Source organism: Ceratina calcarata, unplaced genomic scaffold (assembly GCF_001652005.2).
Source record: "Ceratina calcarata isolate Rehan_Ccalc_2016 unplaced genomic scaffold, ASM165200v1 scaffold351.2, whole genome shotgun sequence".
In the NCBI taxonomy this organism is placed as follows: domain Eukaryota; kingdom Metazoa; phylum Arthropoda; class Insecta; order Hymenoptera; family Apidae; genus Ceratina; species Ceratina calcarata.
This window is the reverse complement of record NW_017158043.1, coordinates 71,489-97,593: the sequence shown is the minus strand read 5'-3', so window position 1 is coordinate 97,593 and position 26,105 is coordinate 71,489. Positions and strand designations below refer to the sequence as shown.

The following is a 26,105-nucleotide window of genomic DNA, read 5'->3' as shown; positions in this document are numbered from 1 at the left end:
ACATAATTTATCTGATTTTTAGGATAATCGAAATTCCGACTAAAAAATTCGACAGTTTTCTTAAGTACAAATACTACATACTAAATAAGTGCTTTTTTTGTTATATAATGACATAATTTATATGTATATACTTAAATAAAATGTACAATGTTTTAATTTGAAATTACATTTCTTCGGGTATAATCTTTCGCATATTGTGTGACTGAAACAATATTAGCGTTAGGTCTCACCTCGTTTTCGTTTTCCCTTTGTAGTACTTTCATTCAATAATTAGGTTTACTTACTCATTGCATCTTAATAAATATAATCATCAGTATTAGAGTAATCTGTTAATCTTTAAAGCGCTGTTATTTCTTGGCGAGGCATACGGGAATAAATCTGTCGAAAGTCTTGGACTTGTCTCAGAATTACCAGTTTTTAACAAACAACGATTGTAAATTACAGTATATCACGATGCCATACCCACGTTTTCTTCGTATGATCGAACCTATGTGCCAGCCACTGTTGCTCCAACAACTGGTATCTATCTTGATTTAGGTACAAAGGTTTACCGCGTCTGGAACATGGTATTAACGGATACAGTGATAAGTACGTCGACGTTAGACCTTGGTCAACAGTGATTATTATAAATTATTCATACTTCAGATCTTTGTCTTCTTCTTCGAAGTCATCGAGATACAAGGATCCCCACAGACAAACTCGTTGACCTCGAATTACAACTATATAAGTTGACGTTACTACTAGATATATACCGGTTCCGCCTCCGCAATCGATCGAATGCTGAACACAACGAATCATCACGTTTTGTTACATCGTGAACGTTTATACATACGTTTATGTACATTAAAACAGATACTTACTTGAACAACTTCGCATACATTCCATTGTTTGCGGGTTTGTTTAAGGCAAACAATGGCACCACACAACAGACAGATGCTGATTTCCTGTGGTATCGAGTGACCTTGACGGCATTGCCGCCCGTGGTAATACTGAAAGAAATGATCGTTCATAAAATCTGAATAAAAATGTATAATGTAAGTAATTGCGTATATTCGTACCGTGAAAATCTTCTCGTATTCCCTTGGAAGACCGAGTAACTTCGGTACCTGCCAGGATATGTGCTGCTCCATAATTAAACATCTACCCGCGTCGTTTTGACTTACAAAACCAAGAAATTGATCGCACCACATTCGAGGTACAGCCACGCTGGTTTCGTTATCCTGCCAGTTCAAGGCTATCGCCGAATTGAATGTCTTCCAATCTGTAACTAATTCTAAATAACAAACTAATCTCGAGAATTCGGCCTGCGATAACCTAATTATAGGTAATGGCTCCTCGTACAAGTGGTAACGAAGTAACGCGGCTACTCGTAAAAACGGTAAACACATCGATTGTATCTGAAACAATACGTAATTAAATGTACAAGAAACTATCTTGAAAAATGAGATGGCCAAAGTGTAAACGTTCTACACGTACCTGTTGTTCGATACTGTGCATTTTGTCTCTCGCGTATGGTGTACACGATGATGTGGACGCATCGTATAAAACATGTCCTAAATGGTAAAGTGGACTGTCATTGAAATATTCAATAATTCTGCTAAGTATAGTCTCCGAGGTCACAGGTTCATGCTCAGAATCGCGTGAACATTCTCTTCTCAAAAATGAATTTCTTTCCGCTTCTGAGAAACCACAGCTTATTTGTACTATAACTTGATAGTACAATAAGTTAAAGATTACTTTTACTACGCTGTTGAAGTACGCTGAAATTCGTTGAAATTTCATGTATAACAATCTGTGAAATAATATGAACAAATTAAGTGTAGTGATCGTGTACTCACTGTGATCTAAATGTAGAGGAAGCAAAAGTATAAACTGTATAAGAAGAGCAGTTGGATCTTTGAGAAGAAGTGGGACTTCTCTCGCGTCTGCCGCTAAGGCAAGTGGTACAACAGGTTCAAGAGGTAACCCAGCCAATTGCTGCCATGTGTGCTGTGCCGGCCAGAACATGGACAACCGCGCGTTCCACGCCAATACATCAAGAAGTGCAACTTGAACAAAAAAATAATTATTCCAATATCTTCTATCTTCCATGATTATCTATAACTTTCGTCGATGCTAGAAGAAAGGAACTTACCAGTACAGTCACGTTTTGGCCTCAATGGTATGGTAGTAGGTGGCGGGATACATAACGATCCACCGCGTTGGACAAGTTCAATCTCGAAATTAGTTCGAGCGATGGAAGTTATATTAACAAAACGACAGTTTGGTTGTCTAATTTTAACGTATGCGCACCTTGTCATGTCTTGCACGGCTTGGCGCATCGCTTCGGACAGAAACGTTTTCCTCTGTAACAAAGGAAAGAAAATAGACCATAGACATAGGAAACATTTACAATTCGTTGAAGAAAAATTGAGATATTTATCGATGGACTTACCGGGAACTTCATTTTCAGAATCTCTTTCAATAGATTATTTATATCCGGAATTATAGTGGAAAGAGGTGCGTACGGAGATCGCACGATAGTCCCACGTTTTCCCAATTTCGGGGATAATGGAAGGAAACAATTAGCTAACTGCCGGCAAAGCGGACACAGATATTCACCGTTCTCTGCGGAAAGAGATAGGTCTCTCTGCTGATGACCGAGAGATTTTACATATGGCAGCAAACATTCCAAATGTAAATGGTGTCCACACGTTTGAACATACACTCCACTTTCCCACCCTATATTAACGGACAGCAGCAACGGAATCTATTAAAACCAAATAAAAATATGTATAAACCATTTTCGAAGATCAATAATATCAAGCTATGGAATTGAGATATTCACTCTTTCAAAATGACGATTCATTGCATTTATTCTACGATCGAAATGGGCACCACGTGTATCACTCTTTGGTATAGGTGGATCATCGTCAGAAGTAGGTAGAACCACTCTGTCTGGTTGCTGCCGTTCATGGCCAATAACACTTGTCTCCTGAAAAACAAATTTTTTTTATCCAAACAATTTAGGAAATGTCTTGATCAAAAACCTAATTTTAATATATTACCTGAAATAATACAACAAGACCTATAGGATTGTTCTCTGTACTAGGACTACTTTGACTGCAGATGACACAGTCGTATTCCTTTTTGCTAGTCAATTTGGTAGCATCATCTTTTTCCTCCCAAGCCATACCAGATACTCCTGCTTCGTCTAAACAAAGTTTTCTTCTATTATTTAAGGAAATCTCATCTTAAAAAATACATATTTATTACGTTTACTATACCTGTTTCCATTGCTTTTTCCATGAACTGTTTTCTTTTGTTGGCAAACTCGGCCATTAGCTTTTGCTGCCTTTCCTTTGCCCGCCTTCGTCTCTCCTCTCTCTCCCGATCTTCTTTCTCTCGTTGCTTATCTTCACTCTTTTGCATGCTTGGCCATAATTTGTTCCTAGCGTCCTTTATAGCTTCCTTACATGTCGGATCCAAATTCGCTATCTTATTGAGTAGTTGCGCGACGAAGAATGGACCATCGCCGATCCGTGATTCCGATGGTTCTGTAGTCGAGCTACTACTAGCTTCGGTATCCGACATTCCATCCTGTTCGGGATTATAACTGTCCGGAACGCCCGACAACTTTGAGTGCAATTTCAATAATAACGTGATTATACTCTCGTCTACTTTTACGGCTTGCGATCCGTTCTGGATAAATAAGAATTCATCCATCGTCAACTATTTGATAATATCATGGAAATGTAGGGAACATAGGAGAAATTGTTACCTGAGTTTCTCTCCGCTTAAAGTTCTTATGAGAACTCGACGTGGATGGAACGATCTCTGTCGATGTTACTCTAGAATTACTTAGTCTCGAATACACACTTGGGGCAACAACTATTTCGTTGCCAGCCATTACGGCAGGACGCTGAGGGGCAGGCGGTAATGCTGGTTGAGTACCAATATCTATACATAGATAATATGGATTAAAAAGAAGCGAATGACATTTCATCAATTTATGTATATTATTTTAACGAAACAATAATAAGCAAAATATATTTAAAAATCTTTTAAACTACTATTACTGTTAATTAAAGGAACTCAATATTTTCTTCTCAGAAAATAAATTGCTTTGAATTGATATATTCTCAAACTAATATTAACACTATGGAAGGTAGCACAGTATATATTATTATGATATTATAATTTGCATAACAGTAAGAAGGATATAACTATGGTTAAGGTGAAAAGTTTGAACAACATACTGTTTGGTAAAGGAGGTGATTCAAGGGCAAGGGCCATGGATTCTTCAGTGGATGATGGCAAAGCTCTTTGTAGTGTTATTGAATCGTCTTCATTATTAGCTTCTGATAAGTAAGTAACTTGAAAAGTTATTTCAAATTGGTCTACAAAATAGTAAAGAAAATAAAGCAAAATATCATTATAGTATCACGTAATAATAGTATTCTATTACTGAAACAACGATCTTACAATTAAATCTACTGAAAATCTTATGCATACGTAACTACCGTGTGTAATTAACATTTTAGTTTATGTTAAAACAAATGGAAACATACTAGGTCTGATATGAAGAACTTATAAAGGTACGAACGTTAATGAAATTTACTAGTGTGAATATTTCTATAAAAATTCTTAATGATATGCTTTATACAATGAGCACCTGAACGATAAAAAAGAGAATAGCTTACCGTTTGGTTGAGGTAAAGCAGGTAAAGAAGCATTCATAGCAATTTGTAAACCAGTATCATTACTAATTGTCTCTAAGGATGGAAGAGCTAAAACTTCTAAAGAATTCTCTGTCGCATCATTTATCATGAGCGAAGTTCCAACTTCAGTCAATTCACCCTGAATTTCCCATTCAAATTCACCTAGTATAATTTTAATTAAAGCAATGAACATCGTGACATACGTCGAGGAATAATGCAATTGTAATAATAATTTTACTTACTATCCGAACCACTCGATTCTGGCTCTTGAGCAAACAACACTTCGGGTATTACCATCCTAAGATTATCTGACAAATTATCTGTAATATACCAACCAGCTAGATCCATGTCTTTTATTACACGAGCTGGTCGTTCACTAGTATACTGACATAAAGGATTCATCTGAAAACGAATATAAAAATTAACTGTCTTCATACAAAAGTAATACCTGTTAAAATTTTATTACAATTAAATACTTACAGATTTATCAGGTAGTTCTGCAGTAACTACAGCCATTTCTAACAAATAAATAGTTAATGCCATTATGTGTTCTGATATGTTATGTCCATAGACAGCTTTATATAAAATTATTAAAATCATGGCGTGAAAAACTCTAGATCTTAACACGTTTCGTGGATCATCATACGCGGATGCAACGGGTGCAGGATGTCTAAACGGTGGCCAGGGAATTGCACTAGATTTCAATCTTCCCGACTGTTTTACACTGAAACATAAATTGACACTTATACAACGAATCCAATACAAGACATTTCCTTATACCCACTATTGTGTAAAACGATCCATCGCCATCTGGAACTCTCCCTTTTGCGCTGCTCTTAGCAGAACGTGTAAAGGATCAAACAATTCTTCCCAAACTAAACGCGGTTTCGGACCATACATTCCTTGCTGCATATTTCCACTGGCTTCAAGATTGGGTGCCCTGTACACTGCTACCTGTAAGTCAAATATTGAAATTGTAGTACAAGATAAATAACGCACTGCTAATATAACGTACGAAACGTACGTCAGCTAATACAGATTCAAAATCTCTATTTTGCGTGCTACCACAACGTTCCGGCATTAATTCCATTAATTGGCTATGAGTTTTGTCTCCCATAGATAGTAAGGTGACCATTTCTAAGCGGGACATTTCAGGATCAGATAAACCTGAAAGAAATAGTATATTTGTTACGTATGTAATTTCGTAATTTCATGGAAATATATGAGAAACTTACCTAAGTTTGTCCGAACGTTAACTAATATAGCTAAGAATGTTAGAAAGCTTTCTAACATTAGTGTATCATGTTCCCCATCCATGTATTCATTTGGAGATGCTCTGTATAAACGAAGACTCATCTCTTGTTTTATCTGGAACCTGATTAAATGGAACAGATAATGATCAGTAACAATTTTAATATACAACCAAAATGAATTCAATGGATGTTGAATGAGAATTGGAAATTACTTTTCAATGATTGTTTTTAGGAAAACATCTGGTTGCAACTTCGTAGCACATAGTTGTAATAAATATAGATCTGCATCCACCATCGAATTACAAAAGTTACACTGTATATATGTCATTATTTGACCCTTTATCTGAAGGCCATTGCGTATCCACAATCCATTTAAGATTTCGTAAAAGGCGACCTAAACAGAAATGAATTATCTTACTATAACTGTGGTATAAGGAGCTATTTATGTAATGATTTAACCAATGAATTAATTGTTCCCCAAGGTATTATGTACTATTTTATTTTGTATGATGAAATATTTACTTCTTCTCATAACGCATGCATAACGCGTAGAAGACCTAACGGTATCTACATGGTAATTTTTATTCTAACGTCAACATTCGTCAAAATTACTCGAAATGTAAGTAATGTCAAATATATCCAAGTATAAAATTTTAATTCCTTAAACATTTGCTGTTTTAATAGCAGCTCTTTTATATTTAGGGATACGTAGAATGTTCAAATCTAAATTTTTACAGTTTAATAATTAATAATGATACGATATTCACATAATAATATGATATTGATTAAAAAACATTCGGATATCGGAATGCTTTTAAATGTGAAAGTATTATTTCCTATATAATGATCAATTCGGTAGAAGAGGGGTACATTTCCACTTGGTCGACCAATCCCGTGGCTGGATAGCATCACCAACGCTGTGTTGTCAGTTCGCAACGATCCTGAATCCCACATTCAATGAACAACAGGGAGACATTTCTGTAGTTTCGGAAGAACTGATGCTCATTCCGAGGTGTGATTAATTCTTCAAATATTCGTACAAATATTTGATTACCGTGAACTATAATCCTCGTACTTAGCTTCGAAACTCATGATACGATGGAGGTCGATCGATGAGAGAAGAAAGAAGAATAAAATTGGATCAGTGCTGTGATATTTGTGCCTATTTATCATACATTTAAATTTCCTTTCACTGCACGAATGAAAAATGGCCATAATTAGCTCGGGAATTGTCTTTATTTGTTTGTTATCAAGTTTCGGTCAGTTTACAAACGGTATTGAAATCGGTTTAATTGATATATCAGAATTAGTTAAATTCGGCCATGAGGTGATACTGAACGCTTTTCAAGCATGGGAATTGGTTCGTCCAAACGATTCCGAATATGACAGCTGGCCATTCATACGTCGAATGGAAAAAGAACTGAAGAATCGTATATCAAGAGTATCACAAAGGATCGATACGTTTCAACAACAAATTGATATAAAACTCGATACTATCATGGCGAAACTTTTAACCGAACTACCGTTACATGAAAAGCTCGATCAGAAATTACGCGCAGTCGATGAATTTGTCGCACAAATTAATGATTTGTACACCGTGTTCGTGTTATATTCGAAGGCGCCTCAAAGATATGAGAAATATACATTGGAAGACTTCGCGAGAACGTGTGTCTCCTCTAGAACGGGTGCTCTCCCTGACATTTTGAAAACCATGCACCGATTATTTGTCCCTCCATCTGATGAAGCTTTTAGCAAGAGTATTCTAATATTATTGGCGAATGAAATGCAAGTAAGTTATATACATTATTTTATATTGCTATAAGAAGAATTAGTTTCGGTAATGAAACTTTCTAAAGGATAAAGCAATTGGAAATTCTCTTCACATATTTTCTGCTAAACATTGAATTTGCAATGTCTAATCGTTCCTACATGCAAATTATTCTGGTAACACACAGATGAAGTACAATCTCTGGCTATGCCACAGATATTACACGAGGGAGAATATCAGCAATCAACTGACATCCGACAATTACACTTATCCCAGTCGCACACTAGATAAGAATGTAGGTGCAGTTTAGTCACGAGTTCTTTATGAAAAGATGAAGCTTGTACATTCAGATAGTAATTATGCATAATATTTCAAATGACAACCATTTGTTTCGAAAGAATCCTTTAAAAATACAGGAAGCTTACCAAGACGAGAATTCATAAAATACTTCAATATTTCGTTATCTATGTGTCAAATTCTTATATAAGTTATATCTAACATCTTTTATCCTTTATATAAAGTACACCTATCAAGGAATCAAATCTTACTTAGAACAGCCATGCGAACAAATTTAAAAAACTCGTAAGTTGTGATAATTTAAAAAATTTTATTATGAAGACTGAAAGTGGACACACGGCATCTATACACAGAATGAAAATATTTCTGTTTCACTTCATGAATTCAGGAATCTTAATTTAATTAACAAGATACAAAAGAAGTATGCACATTTCTCTGTGGTGCGACAATGCACTTTGTGTAAACAGCTTAACCACAAAGAGAGCAAGAGAATAAAGAGAGGCATGCGCAGTGCTGTCAAATACCATTTAAGCTCGTACGATCTCAGCTTGTAGAGGGGAGGAATTGAGGAGCGAGAGAATGAAATGACGGGAGTAACGTGAAATTCTCAGTGTCAGTGGAGCCCAAGCTGGCGAAGGTTTTATCGTATACCACGCATCTCACATAAACATAATTAATCTTCTACGAAATAATAATCAAGTGAATGGCAATGCAATATAGTGCATCGTGAACGTCTTAAAAGAGCTTTCGGACGGGACATTCAGTCAGGGTATATTGAAAAAATTTCGGATGCGAACAGATTTCGTCTCTCAGGTTTCAATTTTCGCATATTATTTGTGAAACGCTTCGGTTAATAAACGTGCCAACTTTTCACGACCTGTATAACTGTGAAATACTTTCCATTCGTTACCAGTCGCTGCCGTTGCAGAAATAAGGACTGGAATTTGTCTTTGAATTCTCGTTATGCATATTGTGCGAGCCAGGTGAAACAAAGAATTTAGAGGACACGTTCTAAGATATTGCGAGGTAACAGTAAGTGCTCTCTTCAAGTTTCTCACATCGTTGTTTTCTTACGTACATCGTATTCCAGTTGTATACAAACAGAAATATATGTTCCTAACACTTAAAAGATTTTAGTAGTTACGTTCGTTCGAGATTAAATTTTGTACGTAGAACGCATAACTAAAAATGTAAGTGCGAATATTTAGTAGTAATCCGATCTTTTTTTAAATAGATTATAATATAGTTCATTTGCGTATGATAAGAGGGTCATAAGTACGATGAAACCCTAGGAAATACTGCTCCTAAGACTTGTAAAAGAATTGCTCGGTGTTAGTCATAAATATATACATGTATACAATTGAAATTGTTACATAATTAATTTATGTTTCTAGAACGCTACAGCAGAATTACTTGATGTATGATGATTCAAAGCTTACATTAATTGTTGTATACCAACGATATCTAATATTTAAGTTAGTATATCTATACCAAAATTCATCAGCCTATGACTTCTCTTTTTCTCTTCCTTTGACTTACTCCTTGACTCATATTTGCAAACTTCGTCCTATCTTCGCTGCATCATTTCTGAACCCTGACCTTGCTACATTATTCTCAGATAGCTCTTAACGAAAACATTTTTTAAAATTGTATATCTTTTTGAAAAACAACATGAGAAACTTGTAACGGGATAGAAAGGAAGATCATCTAAAATATCGATAGTCGTTGAAAACTCTCAAATTGCCGGAAGTACTAATAATTACATGTGAAACGTGACTCACGTTTGAACGAATTAAACGTGACCCGTTGAAGGAAAAAAGGGGTATCATCAATCGAGAACGAATCTCCGTAATGTTGAACGTAACATTTGCAAATTACATGCAGCGTTCGCAATTTTTCTACGAAGTACACAGTACAGGCCGCGATATCACTTCAATTTAACTACTGACGTATCGAGTTTTTAATGCAATCAGCACATCCGACCCTTACCATCAACTATGATTTGCGTGTTAGTAAGCTATCCATGCATTTGCTTACACAAGCAAGCAAACACTATGATATGTTACTACAAATATGTTCACATTTTTGTCTTCAGATATTTCAAAGTTGCTATATTAGCTAATTTAGCGTTCTTTTTTTAGGATACTGCAAATTGTATATTATGCGTTCCACGAATAAAATCTAATCAGAACGAATACTTAATAATTTAACTAAAATCAATTCATACTAAAAAGAAATTAGACAAAGTAAAGATTACGTTGCTGAACGGTTGCATTCATCTACAATACGGAAGTCGATAACAGTTACCCGATCGCATAATCAATAATTAAGAACGTACACAAAATTGATGCGACTAAAATATTTCACTTATCGTACAATCGTAAATTGAAACCAGAGACAAAGAGGGGAAGAAGAACAAATAAATAGTGCGAACTTCAATCCTACGTATCTCCATACAGGTTCTACACATCGTAATGGATTATATATAGGAGTTTTGTGCATCCATCTATACAAACTAATTACTTGTAAAGAACAAAGGACGATCAAAGTAATACCAAGTACGAAAAGATGAGAAGAGTTTACACCGTTGCATGCCTGTTGTTCCTTTGCATGATATGGGGTGCAACAGGAATAAACTACGACACTACTGTAATCGATCAAATACGAAACGAACTACTGAGATTAGAGAAATCATTGGAAAGAGACTTGTTTGATCCGAGGCTGAACGTGTTCGAAGGTCGCGAGCAGGAGAAATATATGTGGCTGATAAAAAGCTTCAAAAATTTCGGTGACGAGTTAGAGAGCAATTACTCGAGTAACGGGTACGAGAATTTGAATGCATTGAGCTCCATTTGGCTGTGGGCTCGAACCGAGAGCGAGCTAAAAGCAGTCGATGGCTTGTATCGTGTGTTTCGGTTAATGCAAAGGGAAATCATCACTGGAAACGCTCCTCTTGAATTATCAAAACTGAATGATTTCTTAAATATCATTCTGCATGATCCAAACGCGTCGATCGTGCGAACATTGGAGCGCATCAGCAATTTAATAGTGCAGGAAAAATTGTTCGTGTCGGCTTATCAGGTAGATTAAGAAACAATCGATCGTAGGAAATTTGCGATTTGATCAAATTGACAAACCTTTCTCTTTAATGATCAACTGTTTAAACGCAGGAAATTAAATAGCCCTGTCGCGTAGAATAGTGTTTAGCAAAGCTTGACTCTGTTTCTTTACCGTTTTTCCAGGAAGCTTCCTCGCAGATTTGCAATGAGAAGCAGTCGCTTCAACAATTGCTGTATAATTTATATACAACAGTAACTTTGACAGAGATCAAAGGTTACAGCATGATCCAATTTTCTTATAAAATGCTACGACTGTATAATCCAGGTACAAACATATTCAGACTTCTATAGATTGAGAGAAATTTTGAGTAATATATCCTAATTCTGATGAACAGGTAGTAATTTCACCGAGGAAATGAATATAGTGAAGCAGCAGTACGAGAAAAGAACGATGGAAACTTTGCGAGCTGTAAAAACGGCCATGGCCTTTGCTCCACGACAACTTTGGAGATGCGACGCGAGAAAACATAAATTAGGTTCGTTTCGAAGATGTTGCAAGATTTCGCGCAACCTTACAATTGAACTTGTTGTTTCAGATGAAACTTATACGACGTTACGACAATTGTTCCAAGGATATATCGTAAATGAGGTGGATTTAAATGCAGATGCAACGTGCAGAGAAAATTGTGCCTATTACGAGTACACGAAAGTTTATGGCTGTTATAAAGATCAATTTTGCTCTCAGCAACGCAAATGCAATGGTAGAGTGTTAAAGTGCGAATACGTCGATTCCGATATGTGGATTTGCCCTTCGGTAACGTAAATGTTTTAGTTATTATTACTTTAAAACGATGTAACGAGTACATAATAAATTCATAAAATGAATCTCAGGCAAAGAACAGCGATCGGAGGTACGAGTACATAGAATATGAAAGTGGTCGGTTAATGGGGCAAAAGGGTACTTGCAGTAAGCCTATAACAAAAGTCGATAGCTGGTGGCGTTGGTTGTTCTGGCACTGCAGTTACTGTTTCTGTTACTGCGATGATAGTAACATTAATTCTGACAGATACTTCAGCTTGCGAAAAGTTGTATCTGACGTAGCGAACAACAAGTAAACAATTCATTTCATTAAAAAATGATTTCACAATCCGCTATTATTAATTTGATGAATAACGAGTCAATTTGTTGCAGAGTCATAACAGGTATCCGGTTTAAGAAAGTGAATAAAATAATACATATTCAAATACAGGAAGGTGAACTGATGCCACATGGAACTATCAATAGGGCCACTGTTGAATGGAAACCGATCGAAGAATTTCATATATTAGATAATAATGTAACTAATGGAGTAGACTATCACACTCTGTCATGGGAGAAACGAGGCTTGGATCTAGATGATTTAAGTCTCGATCAAAATTATCTATTGACAGGTACATAATACAATACCTACTTCTTTATCTAAATCTCATACTTACGACGTACATTTTTCAGGTGTCAAATTTCGAGTGATTGGTGCGCGATTAAATTTAGAAGCAAGAATGACGCATTTCAATTTCACAACTGGAAAACTGACACGACCATTGGAGAGAAGTTTCTGGATCAGTCACGATAAAACCGAAAGGTAAAACCCTTCAATATGATGTGATATCTTTCGGAATACTTATAAATATAACAATTTTTTGTTCACAGATCGGAATTGAAGTTAGACAATCCTGATATACCAACTCGAGCACCGCTTATGACATTACCGGATTCGAAGTCGGAACATCAATACCTAAATTTTGCGCCCAGCGATCGAAAAACTGATGCAGCACAAAATACAATACCATTCCTCGACATTCAACCGGTAGAATCAAACCCACCGATTCCGATCGCAGGTGCTGGCGTTTTTCATAAAGGCCGATCAGGATCGGGAGGATTCGTTGCATTAAGATTGATTACATACGATTTTAGCCCCCACCTGAAGGTTGATTTAAATACCAATGCAGAATCTTCCATTGTTGATAATTTACATGATATGATAACAGTATGAATGTAAATTGTTCATCACTAATTTTATTAGTGTATAGTTCAGTTAATCAAATATTCTTTTTGTATTTCGAATCTATTTTCATGCACATTTCAGTAATTTAGAATGTAAGTTTAATTATAATTCGAATAATTGAGTGATTAATAATGTCACGTAACTTTCTCTAAAACCAAATTTCTGTCACATGATTATTATCCGTGCCATCTTAGCATTTATGTAAACGTGTTTTAAATTACGATACAAAGAATAATATTCCCTTTTACACCTTTGTACACTATCTTCAATTTCAATTCTTATTAAACTTCCGGTATTAATCTTTAACTAGAGAAAATCTGTACGTTGCCGCGTTATTATGCTGTTAGTTCCAAACAAGCTAATATTGTTTATAACTCGAATATTCTTTTATATTGCCATCTTGATATTTTAAAACCCTGTGATCTATTATTACTCAAGTTTAAAATAAAGATAAAAAAGATACATGAATGTACATGAAAAATAAAGCGAATATTTACACCGAGAATGTAAATTCACAAAGATGTTATCTTTTTATAGTATATACACCCTCAAATAATCATATGAATGAAACTAAGAACCGTAGCATAACGGTACACGAATAATTGAATAAGTAAAAAGACTTACCTGAACTCGCAGAGGATGCATCATCAACAGGTGTAACATGTCCGTAGGAGGCAATAAATCATTGAGTGTAGCTCCTTGTTGGCGTATAGCTTGACACAAAAACACAGCGAAGTATCGATGTAACGGAAGATGGAACGACACTTGGAAACTGTCACTCTGTAACAAAAATAACATTATAGCGTTATTGTTATATATGTATACGTATAATTTATAATACAGGCATTGCATGCTCACCACATTTGGATCAGTAAAATTTATAGCGTCCAACCAATCCTGGAGTGCGGTAAGACAAACCGATAGGACTTTCCGAGTAAGGTGCACACTCTCGGGGCCATGTAAATGAGAAACCAGGGCCCACATTGGGTACGCACTGGCTTCTAATTCAGCACTGAACGCTGCATAATATGTGTTAGACTCGTATTGAACGTGTTGATTCAATTCCCGCTGATTCACATTCATTCCTGAAACAAGCACGATGATCCATTTTGAAAATGTTTTCGTAGACAGTAAACCTGATTGATTATATTTTTTGTAGAAGTTAAAAAGTACCTTGAAACATAGATAAGAAATCGAACCACATTTCTAAAAGTGTATTGTCGTTCATGAATCGAACAGCTATAGGTTTATGTGAAAGCACGTTATTTAGATCCGACACGATAGGCCAATAACAATGTTCTTTCATCACTTGTCGTTCACAGTCCACTACATAATGAAAATTTTTATCAGGATCTAAAATAGCAAAGATAATATTATTATTTCAAATATTTTTAACGAGTTCGAACTGATTCGAATAAATACTAGTATAAATACAAAATACCGTGTAAAGTGTTCTGAATCAAAATCTTGCTCATCATGTATTTTAAAGCTATCACCATCACGTGCAATAGCTTCAATTCGTCCACCATCTTCAGTGCCAGACTTTGATTACTGAATAGCTGAAATATAACAGTTAATGCTGTAAAATAATCCTTCTTATAAATAGAATATCGCTAATTACTGGGCACTTACCTGCACACTAACATGGACCACTTTGTTGCTCAAGGTGTCAGGGTCTGTTGAACCTTCAAGCATCCTCGAAACTCTACTATAATGTAATACAAATGCACGAGTAAGTGCTTCTTTGTAATCTGGATCTGGTAACATGTTTAGCAGCAGACAGACCAACTTTTGTGGAAACTGATAAACCACTGTCCAAAACATTAATTCTTCCAGGAAAGTAGTATGCTGCAAGTGTTCTTGTAATGATGCACATTCTGGAATTTCAATTAAATACATGTATATATCATATGTTTATTAAATGTATGTTTCATTATAACTCTGCAACTGGAAAGAAGTTTACCCTTATACTCATCAGGTGGTTCCGGATTTCGTAAACGCCATACTGCATTTTGATATATTTCATTGCTATCATGGCAATAGGTGTGATATCCTGGCTGTTCAGTCGGTTTGGAAGGATCCATAAGATTTTTGTACTTTTGCGGACTTGTGAGAGCTGATGTCATAACGTGCCTCATTAGTGCGCCCATTTTGTTGAAGTCAATAAGCATTGTTAAATATTCATCCGCATCTTGGATTATAGTTCCATAATTCCGTGGACCCACAGTACTGTAACAAACAAAATACATGTTATACCTATCTATTACTGTTTCAGCAATTAACGAATATCTACTAGCAGTAAAACATACCAATTTTCACGTAAATATTGTATGAGGCGAAGAATTATTCGAGGCATCATTGCTTCTGCCACACACATTAAATCCGAAGGAGCAGCTGATTTATCAACAGCTGCTTTCGGACCATGTCTATCACAAAATCTGTGGAAACATAAAGAATACAATCTTAAATAAGCGGTTTAAATCATTTTTATCCTCATCAGTTGACGAAATACTTACCCTGATTCTTTCATAACAGATGCATCACCACAATCACATGCACCTCCGGCTTGACTCAGAAACATGTTAAAATCATGACCATAGTGATTGCCCTTTTTAAAACATTCCGTACATAAAGACATACATGGTGATATACCGCATGTACGACAGCGATATGCTACAAAATTCGGTGTCCAAACCAGTCCACAAGTTGTTGCACTATCATACATTGTCACTGAAATATGTACAAGTATTTAGTTTAAGTAGAAATTTTTCTTAACACGCTACATGTACTTTAATATACAATGAAAAGTACAATGAAAGGAATATATTATATACTAGTATGTTATTGTTTACCTTCCAAAAAGTTTAATACAAATAAATAAACGTTGTTCTTATTGTTCCAAGATTTCTTTGTCTTCATTTTGAAGTTATATACTGAATTCTACTAGTTTACTCTCTTCTATGTTAAGACGTTATGTATAATACGTGTACGTACTGTACGTATACTATCATAAATGAACATATGTTTATTGGAAATCTTACTGATGCCAAAAACGCAAATTACATTATACTTATATCAAAGATTTTAAAATAATGTTCACAGCAGAATAAATCATGTGACATCGTCAAATGATAATCAACAAGTGTCTCGTAATATCTGTAAATCTCTCAAATTCTCCTTGTCTCAATATTTATTCCTTTTATACTACTTTCCTAATAATTCAGATATGCAAATTCAACATCATTTTCAACAATACGTAGTGTTACACTACGTTTGACATAGTAACAAATTCTTGGAATATGTTCGAAGGACAATATACAATATAGTCATATACTTAATAAAATCATAATATTACACATTTTGCAACGAATGCAGGAATATTAAACATATTGTTGAGAGGTACAACAGGATTTGTGTAGGCTGTGATCGTTACAATGTAGCGAAGCACTAGCAACAATTAGGTCATATATATAATGAATTATATTGAACTGAAGTAATAGTAAAACATTTTAAGCATGTAATTGAATGAAAGAGGATGTGTAAAATACCTGTTTTGGCAAAATCCTCTGGTGAATCACCACCAGCTATCAGCCATTTACACCAATTGATGGTTTCTCTATCATCAATAGTTTTTGAGTTAGGATTCAATATTTCATCCAACATATTAGCAAGGGATGGTGGACAGCCACCCTCGTGGGCTGAATTGCTACATTCTGCATGAACATCAGCAGCCACATTACGTATGCGGTTGTTTATTAACACTTGAGTACAAAGACTGGATACCGAAAACATCGTGAAAACGTTGACCTCGCACAGCGGATACCAGTGACTTCGATTTTGACTGATGTTACGGTATATGCCTAGCAAACCCGCAAGATACGATTTTTGACATCGTCGCTGGTACAACACACATCCAAATTTATACCGAACAGCAAAAGCACTCGATCACCAATCGTTCGATCAATTGACCACAGCTTATATTCTTCTACGGTACGTCTTCCTCCGTGTAATCAAGAATTTGTCTATCTTATCGACGGATTATTCAGCGACCGATTTCGTCTTTCAATCAACGGATTTCATCAGAACCACGGATGAGCCAAAACGATCTTTCTTGTGACGAGATATCTATTGCACAGTTTTGCACAGTTTGTTCCCTTTCGTGAGGTAGAAACACAACGTGTAAAATAATTTATGGAAAATTAAATAAGGGGACATTATATTTTATTTAAGTCATTTTACTCGTGATCCAATCACATAACGTTCTTTGGACAAATTTATCTAACGAGCGAATAAGCGAATACAATTCGTGTTGCATTTATTACGGTACTTCACAAAAAAATGGTGTGATTTTGAATTTTTCTTATTTACGATGATTATTAGATTTTATATAAATCTTATTATTAATTAATTCTCATGAAATGAGAATTATTATCTAACTATTGTTGAACTATCGTTTAAAATGTGCAGAACGTTAACCAATCAACATTGTAAGCAAATATTCATGGTTAGTATGGTGGTAGTCCTGATTTACAATTGTCGACAACTTCTCTTCTCTCTTCCAAACCTCTTTTTCGTCCATTTTCGTTCGGCTAATCGAGCGTCTACGTTGCTGTGATAAACAAAATTGTAAATCGCAGGTAATCTCGTTTTCTAAGAAACATCCAATGGAATTTTATTATAAATTAAATTTCAGTTTTACTAAGCAATCTATGTAAAATGATATTTTATGTGTAATGTAGGAAGAATGAGAAAGTGAAGTAGCATCAGTATTTACAATTTTATTTACAGTTGTTACACAGTAGTTAGTTTGTTTATTAGATTTAAAGTGCATGTTTGAAAATTGTTTATTGCTTATAATTTATGATTGATAACTTTATCAGTTGTAGAAGTAGAATTGCATTATTTGAACTTATAGGTTAAGATTTAGTGACATTACAACAAGGTAAATTGATGATCAAGATGCTGTGCAATCATACAGTAATTAATTCTTCCTTGTTTCAGACATGGTTCGTATGAACGTGCTCAGTGATGCCTTAAAATCTATTAACAATGCTGAAAAACGTGGAAAAAGACAGGTCCTGTTGAGGCCTTGCTCCAAAGTCATCATCAAATTTCTGACGGTCATGATGAGAAAAGGTAAAAAAAACATATTTATTCACTTACATATGCAATATAAACCAGATTTTTAAAAGAAATTCCTAACATAAAGTTTCGTGGTATAATCAAATTTTTTATATTCTTCAACTTCGTCGATTTATAGGCTACATCGGCGAATTTGAAATAGTTGACGATCATCGCAGCGGCAAGGTCGTCGTGAACCTTAGCGGGAGGTTGAACAAATGTGGGGTAATTTCACCCAGATTCGATGTCCCAATCAATGACATCGAAAAATGGACAAACAACCTGTTACCATCAAGACAGTTCGGGTATGTGCTTTTAATACGCATGATCTATAATTAATGATATGCTATTGTTATTACATATAATTGTGATCTATATTACAGATATGTAGTTTTAACTACAAGTGGTGGTATTATGGATCATGAAGAGGCAAGAAGGAAACATCTTGGAGGAAAAATACTTGGCTTTTTCTTTTAATGTTATTTAATTCAATAAAAATTTCTTAATAGAAACATATATTTTCTTATATATATTAAAAAGTGATGGAATTATGTCTGTATGAACAGAATGACATAGACATATGTTTTTGTCTATGATAATTTTTATACCGTCACCCATGTTTCATTATATATTTTATTTTTGTACATGTTCTTAGAGGAAAATTATATAAATTTTCTGCATAATCTATTTCATCAGACATACTTCCATTCGTTCAAAGATGTATACTCCTTCCATACTGACTCCCAAGCTTCTGTTGTTTGATTACGATATGATACGAAAAATATAGTATTATTCATTACAATATTATTAATAAAAGGTAAATAAGTCGATGAAACTAGTCCCAACTATTTTCCTGCTTTCGGTAATTCCGCACTCTGTTTAAGGGCAAAAGCTCTGTATATTTTATGATGTTATTGTTCAATCATCTAATGATTGTAAATTAATGGAACATTTAGAAGTTTCTAATAAAAAAGTACTTGCTCTTTTAAAAATAAAAAGATTTATACAAAGGCCCTGGTTGGTTAATGCATCCTCGTGCTGATTGGTCGAATACCACTAAGATAGTTGAAGCATGCGCATGATAGCGATTTCAACTTTACGCTTCTTGTGAACGCAGCCGCAGCCGATCACGGACAGTCAACAAAACTTTGTAATTCGAACGAAACTCAGGGACGGTCCGGTTCATGTTCGGTTGATGCGTCGCGTCGTGCAGGTTTTTATTTTCCACTAAAGTCTTCTGAATAGAAAATTATCGATTGTGTTACTCCCTTGAATAAAAAGAGAAGGAACAAGTGTAAAGTAATATCTAACAGATCCAACGGTGTTGCCAGGTGTTACCAGGTGAATGTGACCGTTTTCGTGCTGCGTTACCTCAAACTTACCTGAAGGGATAATCAGATAGAAGAACGTATTAAAGGTATAGTCTTTAAGTACAGTGCAATTGTACGAAAAGAAGTGGCTTTCGAATAAACGGTTTTCATATTGACGTTTAAATTTTGATGCATCGTTTAAACATGCATAATTATTTGTCTGGCAATCAATGTACATAATAATTGTCACAGAAAATCATATTATACTTCCTATCATTTAGAGGAAATTCTGGTTTAATTTCATCCGTAGGTTTGCATAATTTCGTTTTTTCATAATTGAGAAAATCTACGTACGTTTCGTAAAACTTCAACGCACCTCACGCGCATACATACAGTTCGAAAGGAAATGTGGAATACGACGATGAATCGTAGGAAAGCAATCAACGACACGTAACGCTGAATCTAGCGAGAAAATCTGTGGGACTTGAATGACCAATTTGCGAGGAGAAAAGGTGGAAGAACGACGAAATACACTGTGAATCGGATGGAAACGGTGCGGATGCTTCGAAACCGTCGGTTTCAAGAAAGGTGGAGGGATTGCGAGTGCAAGTAAAAGGAATGTTGTCTCACAGGTGTACGTCGTAATGCTCTTCCGTTACGTCTACCGATAGAGAACGTAATTGGAGGCTGAATTCGCCACGTGAGCTCGACAATGCGGAGATCGTACAGGAATTGTTTGTACACGTTCGCGTAAGTTGACCGTGGAATTGTACGTCGGTTCCCGTGGTGAAGTGCGAGGGGAGTGGAAGCGGGCAACAGCGGCCAAGAATTTTACCGAGGAACATGGAGATGCCGTGGAGGAATGCAATCGCGAACCTTTCAACCTTTCTGACCGCGAGGACCAGGATTTTCGTTGCCGCTGTCTGTTTCATCTGGATCGTTGCAAGCGCCTGCGCCAGTGGTGAGTTTTCCCGCTCATTTTCACTTTATTTATGTATTTTCCGATCTCCGACTGCTAGTATCAACGATTGCTCCTTTCAGTTGACAGTAGTGATACTGTCGTGTAATATTTAATATACATCATCGGATTTGTGCTCGCGACGTTCCATGCTTTTCGTTTAAACTCCGGCTTGATATACATAGATATACATAGATACATGGGCTGATTATCGAGATTAATATTTGGCACGGAACTTTCGATGAATAATTTGCGAGCTTAGATCACGCTCTGGTAATTGCTGTCGTTATATTACGCGTGCAAACGGTATTCGCTTTGTCATGAAACTGGCACGAGAACAGGATACGCGCGCTCGCCGTTGCGAGTTACAATATTCGTGACAATGATGAATGGTCAATGCGGATCCAACTCCGAGTCGAACAATTTTCTGAAACGGATCAATCTTAATTCGCGGCAATTTAAACATCGGGAACACTGCTGACTAGCGCAAACAATGTTCCCTTGGCGCTTGGCCAAACTGCTTTTATTGTACGTACAAACGGGTGGTAATCGAATACCAAAATGAGCAAACTTTTCTACGTATGCCTGCATTTAATAACTCGAGTCGTCGTAAAACTGTACTGACAAAAATCTTGAACGTTAAACGCAGGATCTCCTTTCAGTTTAATATTCAATAATATATCTATGAAAACAGAATTTAGACCTGCTTGAAATGCCACATGCCTAAATAGTTGGTCAATTGGGATGGTAACTGTGGCCGTATGATTTATTGCCACGGTATCGATAGGTCACCGTTCCTACCGTTTAGTAGGACATAGCATCGCTTCATTACGAATGGTATCAAGGGCAGATTGTACGCGTTACATTAAGTGGGTGCACGTTAATGGCTCCATAAGTTGCTTTATGCGGTGAAACAGCCGCCAAATGCTGCCATGGATTTATGCTTGTTTTTATGGCCCCGAACCAAACGGTTACACATGTGTCCTACCGTTGCACGAATGCTTTCCGCAAACATTAATAAGAAATAAATTTTTAATTATTTTAGAATGCATAATACAATAAAATTACCATTCTTTCTTACCTACAATTTAACAAAACTAGGTCGCAAACGTTCGTGTACTTTTATTCACTGCATGAAGCTCGTTCAGTATTTAACAAATGAGAAATTAGAGCAGATTTTCTTAGGATAATACAGCGGCGACATTATTTATCGCAATATACACACCGTGCGACGCCACGGCACGTGCTGCGTGATGTTCTTTCCGATCGTCAACGAAGAGGTCAACGGTTTAACTTCGTTCGCACAATTGGTCGGATTAACGTCGTAATAAATCTCAATTAGGGCGGCTCCTACGCTCTCGCCTTACGAAAGGGGCAAGAGATTTTTGTGGATTTTTATCTTATTCATTTCACCCCTCCGTTACGTTGCCGTTGAAAAACCGACTAATCTCCGTGTGAATTAACGCAGGTGCCGCGATTGCGGTTCACCGATACATAAAACATTCGATCCAGATTATACCCTCGATTTAATTCGAATCTGCTGCTTTATGTATTCTAATTGACGCCGTACACAAACCGTTTCTATTGTCATTTTACGCTTTAATTAATTGTTAACATATACAATAGAATTGACACAAATGTAAAAATGTAATATTCGATGACAATGAAAATGTTGATCAAATACGAAAATCTCATTCGTTTATAATTCAATAAGTAAAAGGTAGTTATGTCGTTGTTCTAAATATTGTCAGTAGTTTATTGTAAAGACAAGAGAGAAGAATTGTACAATTTCTACGTACTATAGAAGCAGCCCAATTGCCCAAATTCGTTCTTTATCTTCTCTTATCAACCGGGATGGGTGTATCAATGACTGGCGTTGTTCAAAGAAAATTTAATCAATGACCGACTGTCCTCGTTACACAAAACCGTGCGGTGTGCCAACCGGACAGAAAAATGTAAAGGGTCCACAAATTGAAAAGGGGCTCATTGTAATCGTTTATGCCGTTCGATTGTGGTATACGTTCGGGCAAGGCAACCCTAAATCTGTTTAAACGATGCGTATATGAACGTCCCAGTCCCGGGTCACGTGCATCGGTGCTGTGCATGCAATTAAGATGATATGTACATGGATGCACGCGCTTTAATACTAATTATCGATGGTATAATGGTACAGGGAGCGTGTACAGTCAACGTGAGTCGAATACTTAAATTACTCAAGTATGTATGCAGGAGCGTCACTCTTTGTTGGATAATAATAGATTGACTTCTGACTACTGGGAATGCGGAAAAACTTGCAAAAATACTTCGCAGTTACCTATAATTTATCTCAGCACTGAAAATGCATGTACTTATTGCACTTACATTGCAGAAGTTATTTACTGATCGCGGTTCCATAAACGTTTACCAATTCCGTCGATGTTGTTTAAAACATTCGGTAGCGAAGTTATTGATGCATGTGTTATCGTGATACATACTTAATAGCCTATTCTAGTCACCATGCCTTCTCGTATTTCATGTAAACTTATTTAGTTATACTGTAATACGTTGTCGTTTATGATTGCTGTGCACAGATTTAATTTCTCGTAAGTATCTCTTTACGGCCTGACATATCCCGAGACTACTGTGTTTCCGTTTATCAAAGTACCAAATAACAATTCTGTTGCAATGCTTTAAAGAACTTATCATAGGGTCAGAACTAGTTGAACGCGATAACTCGAACTTAAGAAGCAGGGAAAACTAACTGTTTACCGAATTAAGAATTGAAAAGCTATACGTAGAAATATAGCTATAGGAGATTCTATGTGGGTTTCGTATTCGAGGAAGATAAGCTGTTTTTGCGTTCCTAGATCGATGGTTGATGTAATGTAGCTAAGTAAAGGACATACACGTGTATTCTTGCGCAAAGACAAATTGGCGAACAAATCCGGTAAAATAATCTCCGCTTAAACCACGTGCTAAACGATTGTTCAAGTGCAATGAAAGAAAAAAGGCGGATTACAGAAATCTGTTTCTCTCTCGGTTTTTAAAGGGTTTCGTAAGGACTCAGTGCTAATTCCATTTGCAAAACGTATACATTTAACTTATGTTTTTTCTTGCCCGTTCTGCTTTCTTTTCCACTGGAACGATTTTGTAAAAATACACAGTTTCTATTCAGTGCCATGAATATGTATTAAAAATGCAAATGCAATTAGGGTATCCTAAATTCTTCTATCAAAGAAATTTAAAAACGTCATCAACCTCGCGATTGTAATTACCAGTTTCACTACTTACGAGGCTATCGAACGATCTACATACTCCGCTCTGAAAACGTTCGCCTCGCAAATTCACCACCGACTAACGACTTCCGGGTTTCGCAGTGCATACGATCCCGTCGGAGATCCCCGATACAAGAGCGAAATTATGCGACGTCACCCCGCAGGGGTGGAACGGGAAACAATGATTTTAAATTATTATTATTACGGCTCCGGGAGGGAGAAAGGAGAATAGGGTGGTTGTGTGTAATATGGCATCGTATCACATTCGGTGGATCAACAGGAAGAGAGGATTTCTCATGTTTCTCAGGTCGTTGCGGTCGCCACAATAAGGCTGTTTCAAAACTGCAGATCAACATTCATCTATTTTATATTTATATACTGCATATACACCATATTAACAAATACATTATATAAATATCGATAAAAACTAAATATTTGGGATTTGCATTTTTATCTTTCACACATAAGTTTTTAATAAATCGATTATAGATGATGCATTTATAAAAAACTGAATGTGTATGAAATATACAGCAATCTACAAAAGTATATGGAATATCAAAAATTAAATATTGAAAGGAATTCTTACTTTTTAAATTGATGCCATAAACGTTTCCATAAAAACCTGCAGTCTATTAGTCCATAGAATTGCTAATAATTTCATTTGTGTTAAAACTTTATACGCGTATCGTTCGAAAGGTCGTAGCCACGTTCGTAGTAACCTGTACCTTATAAAAGGTGATCGGTTCGGTGGTATGGGTGGAGCATAATGCCAGGGAAGGTATCTATCTATCACTAGCGTCAGCTTAAACCGTGACACAATGGAGGACAAGGGCCTTTACCTGGTCCTCAAAGTAGCGGCTCTCCCTTCGCATTGGCCTCAGTTCCACTCTACCATTTTCTATAGAGTACAGCATACTCTCTATTCACTTCACCAGGTAGTGTCTGCCCCTTTTCACCGCTAGGCATCGGTCAGCGATGGCTACGAAACGCGTTATAAAATGATTTCGACACGCGAGTTCCAAAACGATTTTGACTCATACGTCTGACACACGATTCTTGCTCAAGCCTTACGCAATTCTATCAAAGATAAATTGGTGTAAGCTACCGTTGAATACGAAAGAAGGAAATAGGAAATTCAGTATACTATTCGTTACTACGTCAAAGTTGTTCGTAGAATAGAGTTTCCAGTTTCAAACTTCTCGAAGGACGGGCGTAGTATCGATATTCTTGAAGATTTTTCTTATACCTGCAAGCCACTCTGCGAAATTCCAAGAAATCCTGACCAACCTTAAGAATTTACGAACAAGCATAATAGCTGCTTTGGCTCAGGCATTGTATTGTTAGACTTTCTCAACAGCGTGGGTAAACTTTGCTTCAGAAAACAGACTTTAGAGTTTGGCGATTCCATTCTTTTGACGAAGTAGTACATGAATTATTGCACGATGCTTCTGATGGAAGTATATTCAGGTAATTGTAAGAACAAGATCTATCAATTTCTATTTTCCAATTGAAGCGGACTACGTAAGCAGATAGACAGAGGAGCGTTTTATAATAGTTAAATTGCCGTTATCTGTCTACTAAGGCTGTTCGTTGCTCGACAATTGCACCCTTTTGGCCTCGCTTCTTTCATTGCGCTAACCGCTTCCCATCGTAGCCGCATCGAACAGTTTCGTTTCAGGTCTTGAAGATCGACGGAACACGCTCGTTCCGTGGCTCTCGTCCAACCGTACGCGAACAATCTTTATACTCTTTTTCCACGTGTAACGCGTCGCTCTAAACCACGCGAGGAAGAGGAATACGTGTCTGAATGCTTCTGCCCGACAACCGGATGTCTTCCCCACTTCTTCCTCTCGCTTCTTCACGGCATCATCCTCATTACCGTCATCTTTCTTCATTTAGCTGGATGATTCGCCCACTGCGCGTTACACCTTTTTCTTCTTTCTCTCAAGTTTCGTGTTTCCGATTGTCCTTTCGTACGCACGCGTTCAGGGAGGAATTTCTCTTGATAAAAACTTATTGAAATATTGCTACTTTATTATATGTTATGTATTATTCTTGATCAACGACTTTTTGCGAGGTACAGTGAGAGCATTCGCATTTATAATTTGATCCCTAGTAATTCTGAAAAGGAGAACGAGTTGTAAAGAGTCGAGAGAATCTCATCACGTACGTTCTGTACGAACTCGAAGATATGAGAAAAGTTGCCGTAGCGGTAAACGTTTGTCTTTCGAAGTGCAGATGAAGTATTTGCCCCAGAAAACAGGAAAATTCTGTTAAGGATGTATAGGCTATATACTTAAACAATGCTAGCATGTTGAATTTGTTATTATAAATTCCTAT

At 36.3% G+C, this 26,105-nt stretch overlaps 4 protein-coding genes and 1 long non-coding RNA gene across 18 annotated transcripts in view; 4 read left to right on the top strand and 1 right to left on the bottom strand.

The window, feature by feature from the left end:
* Positions 1–131: 131 nt before the first annotated feature.
* Positions 132–17,232, bottom strand: Ubr3 (Ubr3 ubiquitin ligase). Of its 3 annotated transcripts, none has more exons than XM_018025396.2 (29): positions 16,671–17,232; positions 15,639–15,852; positions 15,432–15,560; positions 15,086–15,351; positions 14,755–14,999; positions 14,561–14,681; positions 14,296–14,475; positions 13,981–14,207; positions 13,747–13,902; positions 6,166–6,347; positions 5,936–6,075; positions 5,725–5,867; positions 5,485–5,654; positions 5,181–5,424; positions 4,943–5,102; positions 4,683–4,862; positions 4,239–4,379; positions 3,761–3,939; positions 3,267–3,681; positions 3,048–3,193; positions 2,828–2,974; positions 2,435–2,749; positions 2,135–2,345; positions 1,839–2,048; positions 1,477–1,760; positions 1,059–1,397; positions 861–989; positions 641–780; positions 132–556 (listed from the first exon to the last, which is right to left on the bottom strand). In XM_018025396.2, the coding sequence occupies exons 1-29, from the start codon at positions 16,912–16,914 to the stop codon at positions 439–441; spliced, it is 5,775 nt and encodes a 1,924-aa protein (XP_017880885.1). In that variant the 5' UTR covers positions 16,915–17,232; the 3' UTR covers positions 132–438. The 3 variants fall into 3 exon arrangements, with proteins under 3 accessions (XP_017880885.1, XP_017880887.1, XP_017880886.1); XM_018025397.1 differs by having other exon boundaries at positions 439–556; positions 14,564–14,681; positions 16,671–16,914; XM_018025398.2 differs by lacking the exon at positions 4,239–4,379 and having other exon boundaries at positions 16,671–17,231.
* Positions 6,877–13,633, top strand: orion (chemokine-like protein orion). Of its 3 annotated transcripts, none has more exons than XM_026813837.1 (9): positions 6,877–7,742; positions 7,909–8,016; positions 11,261–11,402; positions 11,473–11,613; positions 11,674–11,891; positions 11,969–12,189; positions 12,270–12,508; positions 12,570–12,699; positions 12,768–13,633. In XM_026813837.1, exons 1-9 carry the CDS (start codon positions 7,161–7,163, stop codon positions 13,108–13,110), a joined length of 2,124 nt encoding a protein of 707 aa, XP_026669638.1. In that variant the 5' UTR covers positions 6,877–7,160; the 3' UTR covers positions 13,111–13,633. The 3 variants fall into 3 exon arrangements, with proteins under 3 accessions (XP_026669638.1, XP_017880888.1, XP_017880889.1); XM_018025400.2 differs by lacking the exons at positions 6,877–7,742; positions 7,909–8,016 and adding exons at positions 8,059–8,787; positions 10,478–11,099; XM_018025399.2 differs by lacking the exon at positions 7,909–8,016 and having other exon boundaries at positions 7,161–7,742.
* LOC113464390 (uncharacterized) lies at positions 8,951–9,516 on the top strand. The gene is made up of 2 exons (XR_003389235.1): positions 8,951–9,044; positions 9,413–9,516. It is a non-coding gene; the product is annotated as an uncharacterized LOC113464390 (long non-coding RNA).
* A 417-nt stretch (positions 17,233–17,649) lies between the features above and the next one.
* LOC108625354 (40S ribosomal protein S15Aa) lies at positions 17,650–18,771 on the top strand. Of its 2 annotated transcripts, XM_018025304.2 has the most exons (4): positions 17,650–17,759; positions 18,124–18,258; positions 18,383–18,548; positions 18,627–18,720. In XM_018025304.2, the coding sequence occupies exons 2-4, from the start codon at positions 18,126–18,128 to the stop codon at positions 18,718–18,720; spliced, it is 393 nt and encodes a 130-aa protein (XP_017880793.1). In that variant the 5' UTR covers positions 17,650–17,759; positions 18,124–18,125. The 2 variants fall into 2 exon arrangements, with proteins under 2 accessions (XP_017880793.1, XP_017880794.1); XM_018025305.1 differs by lacking the exon at positions 17,650–17,759 and having other exon boundaries at positions 18,126–18,258; positions 18,627–18,771.
* A 587-nt stretch (positions 18,772–19,358) lies between these two features.
* The window catches only part of sdk (sidekick cell adhesion molecule), a 33,607-nt gene continuing 26,860 nt past the window's right edge, over positions 19,359–26,105 (top strand). For 4 of the 9 annotated variants that reach the window (XM_026813917.1, XM_026813916.1, XM_018025466.2 and 1 more), the window contains exon 1: positions 19,360–20,514. In XM_026813917.1, the coding sequence (XP_026669718.1) occupies positions 20,397–20,514 (118 nt within the window). In that variant the 5' untranslated portion in view covers positions 19,360–20,396. Of the gene's footprint in view, positions 20,515–26,105 lie in introns of all 9 variants that reach the window. The other 5 variants (XM_026813913.1, XM_026813915.1, XM_018025464.2 and 2 more) reach the window with 4 other exon arrangements.

What these genes read in the sequence shown, in the direction of transcription:
- orion (XM_026813837.1), top strand. Translation starts at nt 7,161, where the DNA reads ATGGCCATAATTAGCTCGGGAATTGTCTTTATTTGTTTGTTATCAAGT. An exon ending in GTCGCACACTAGATAAGAAT is followed by an intron (nt 8,017 to 11,260) that starts GTAGGTGCAGTT and finishes CCGTTTTTCCAG; the next exon opens with GAAGCTTCCTCGCAGATTTG. An exon ending in CGCGAGAAAACATAAATTAG is followed by an intron (nt 11,614 to 11,673) that starts GTTCGTTTCGAA and finishes TTGTTGTTTCAG; the next exon opens with ATGAAACTTATACGACGTTA.
- Ubr3 (XM_018025396.2), bottom strand. Translation starts at nt 16,914, where the DNA reads ATGTTTTCGGTATCCAGTCTTTGTACTCAAGTGTTAATAAACAACCGC. An exon ending in ACCACCTGATGAGTATAAGG is followed by an intron (nt 15,000 to 15,085) that starts GTAAACTTCTTT and finishes TTGAAATTCCAG; the next exon opens with AATGTGCATCATTACAAGAA. An exon ending in TGCATCCTCTGCGAGTTCAG is followed by an intron (nt 6,348 to 13,746) that starts GTAAGTCTTTTT and finishes ATTTCTGTTTAG; the next exon opens with GTCGCCTTTTACGAAATCTT.
- LOC108625354 (XM_018025305.1), top strand. Translation starts at nt 18,126, where the DNA reads ATGGTTCGTATGAACGTGCTCAGTGATGCCTTAAAATCTATTAACAAT. An exon ending in GACGGTCATGATGAGAAAAG is followed by an intron (nt 18,259 to 18,382) that starts GTAAAAAAAACA and finishes GTCGATTTATAG; the next exon opens with GCTACATCGGCGAATTTGAA. An exon ending in TTACCATCAAGACAGTTCGG is followed by an intron (nt 18,549 to 18,626) that starts GTATGTGCTTTT and finishes TCTATATTACAG; the next exon opens with ATATGTAGTTTTAACTACAA.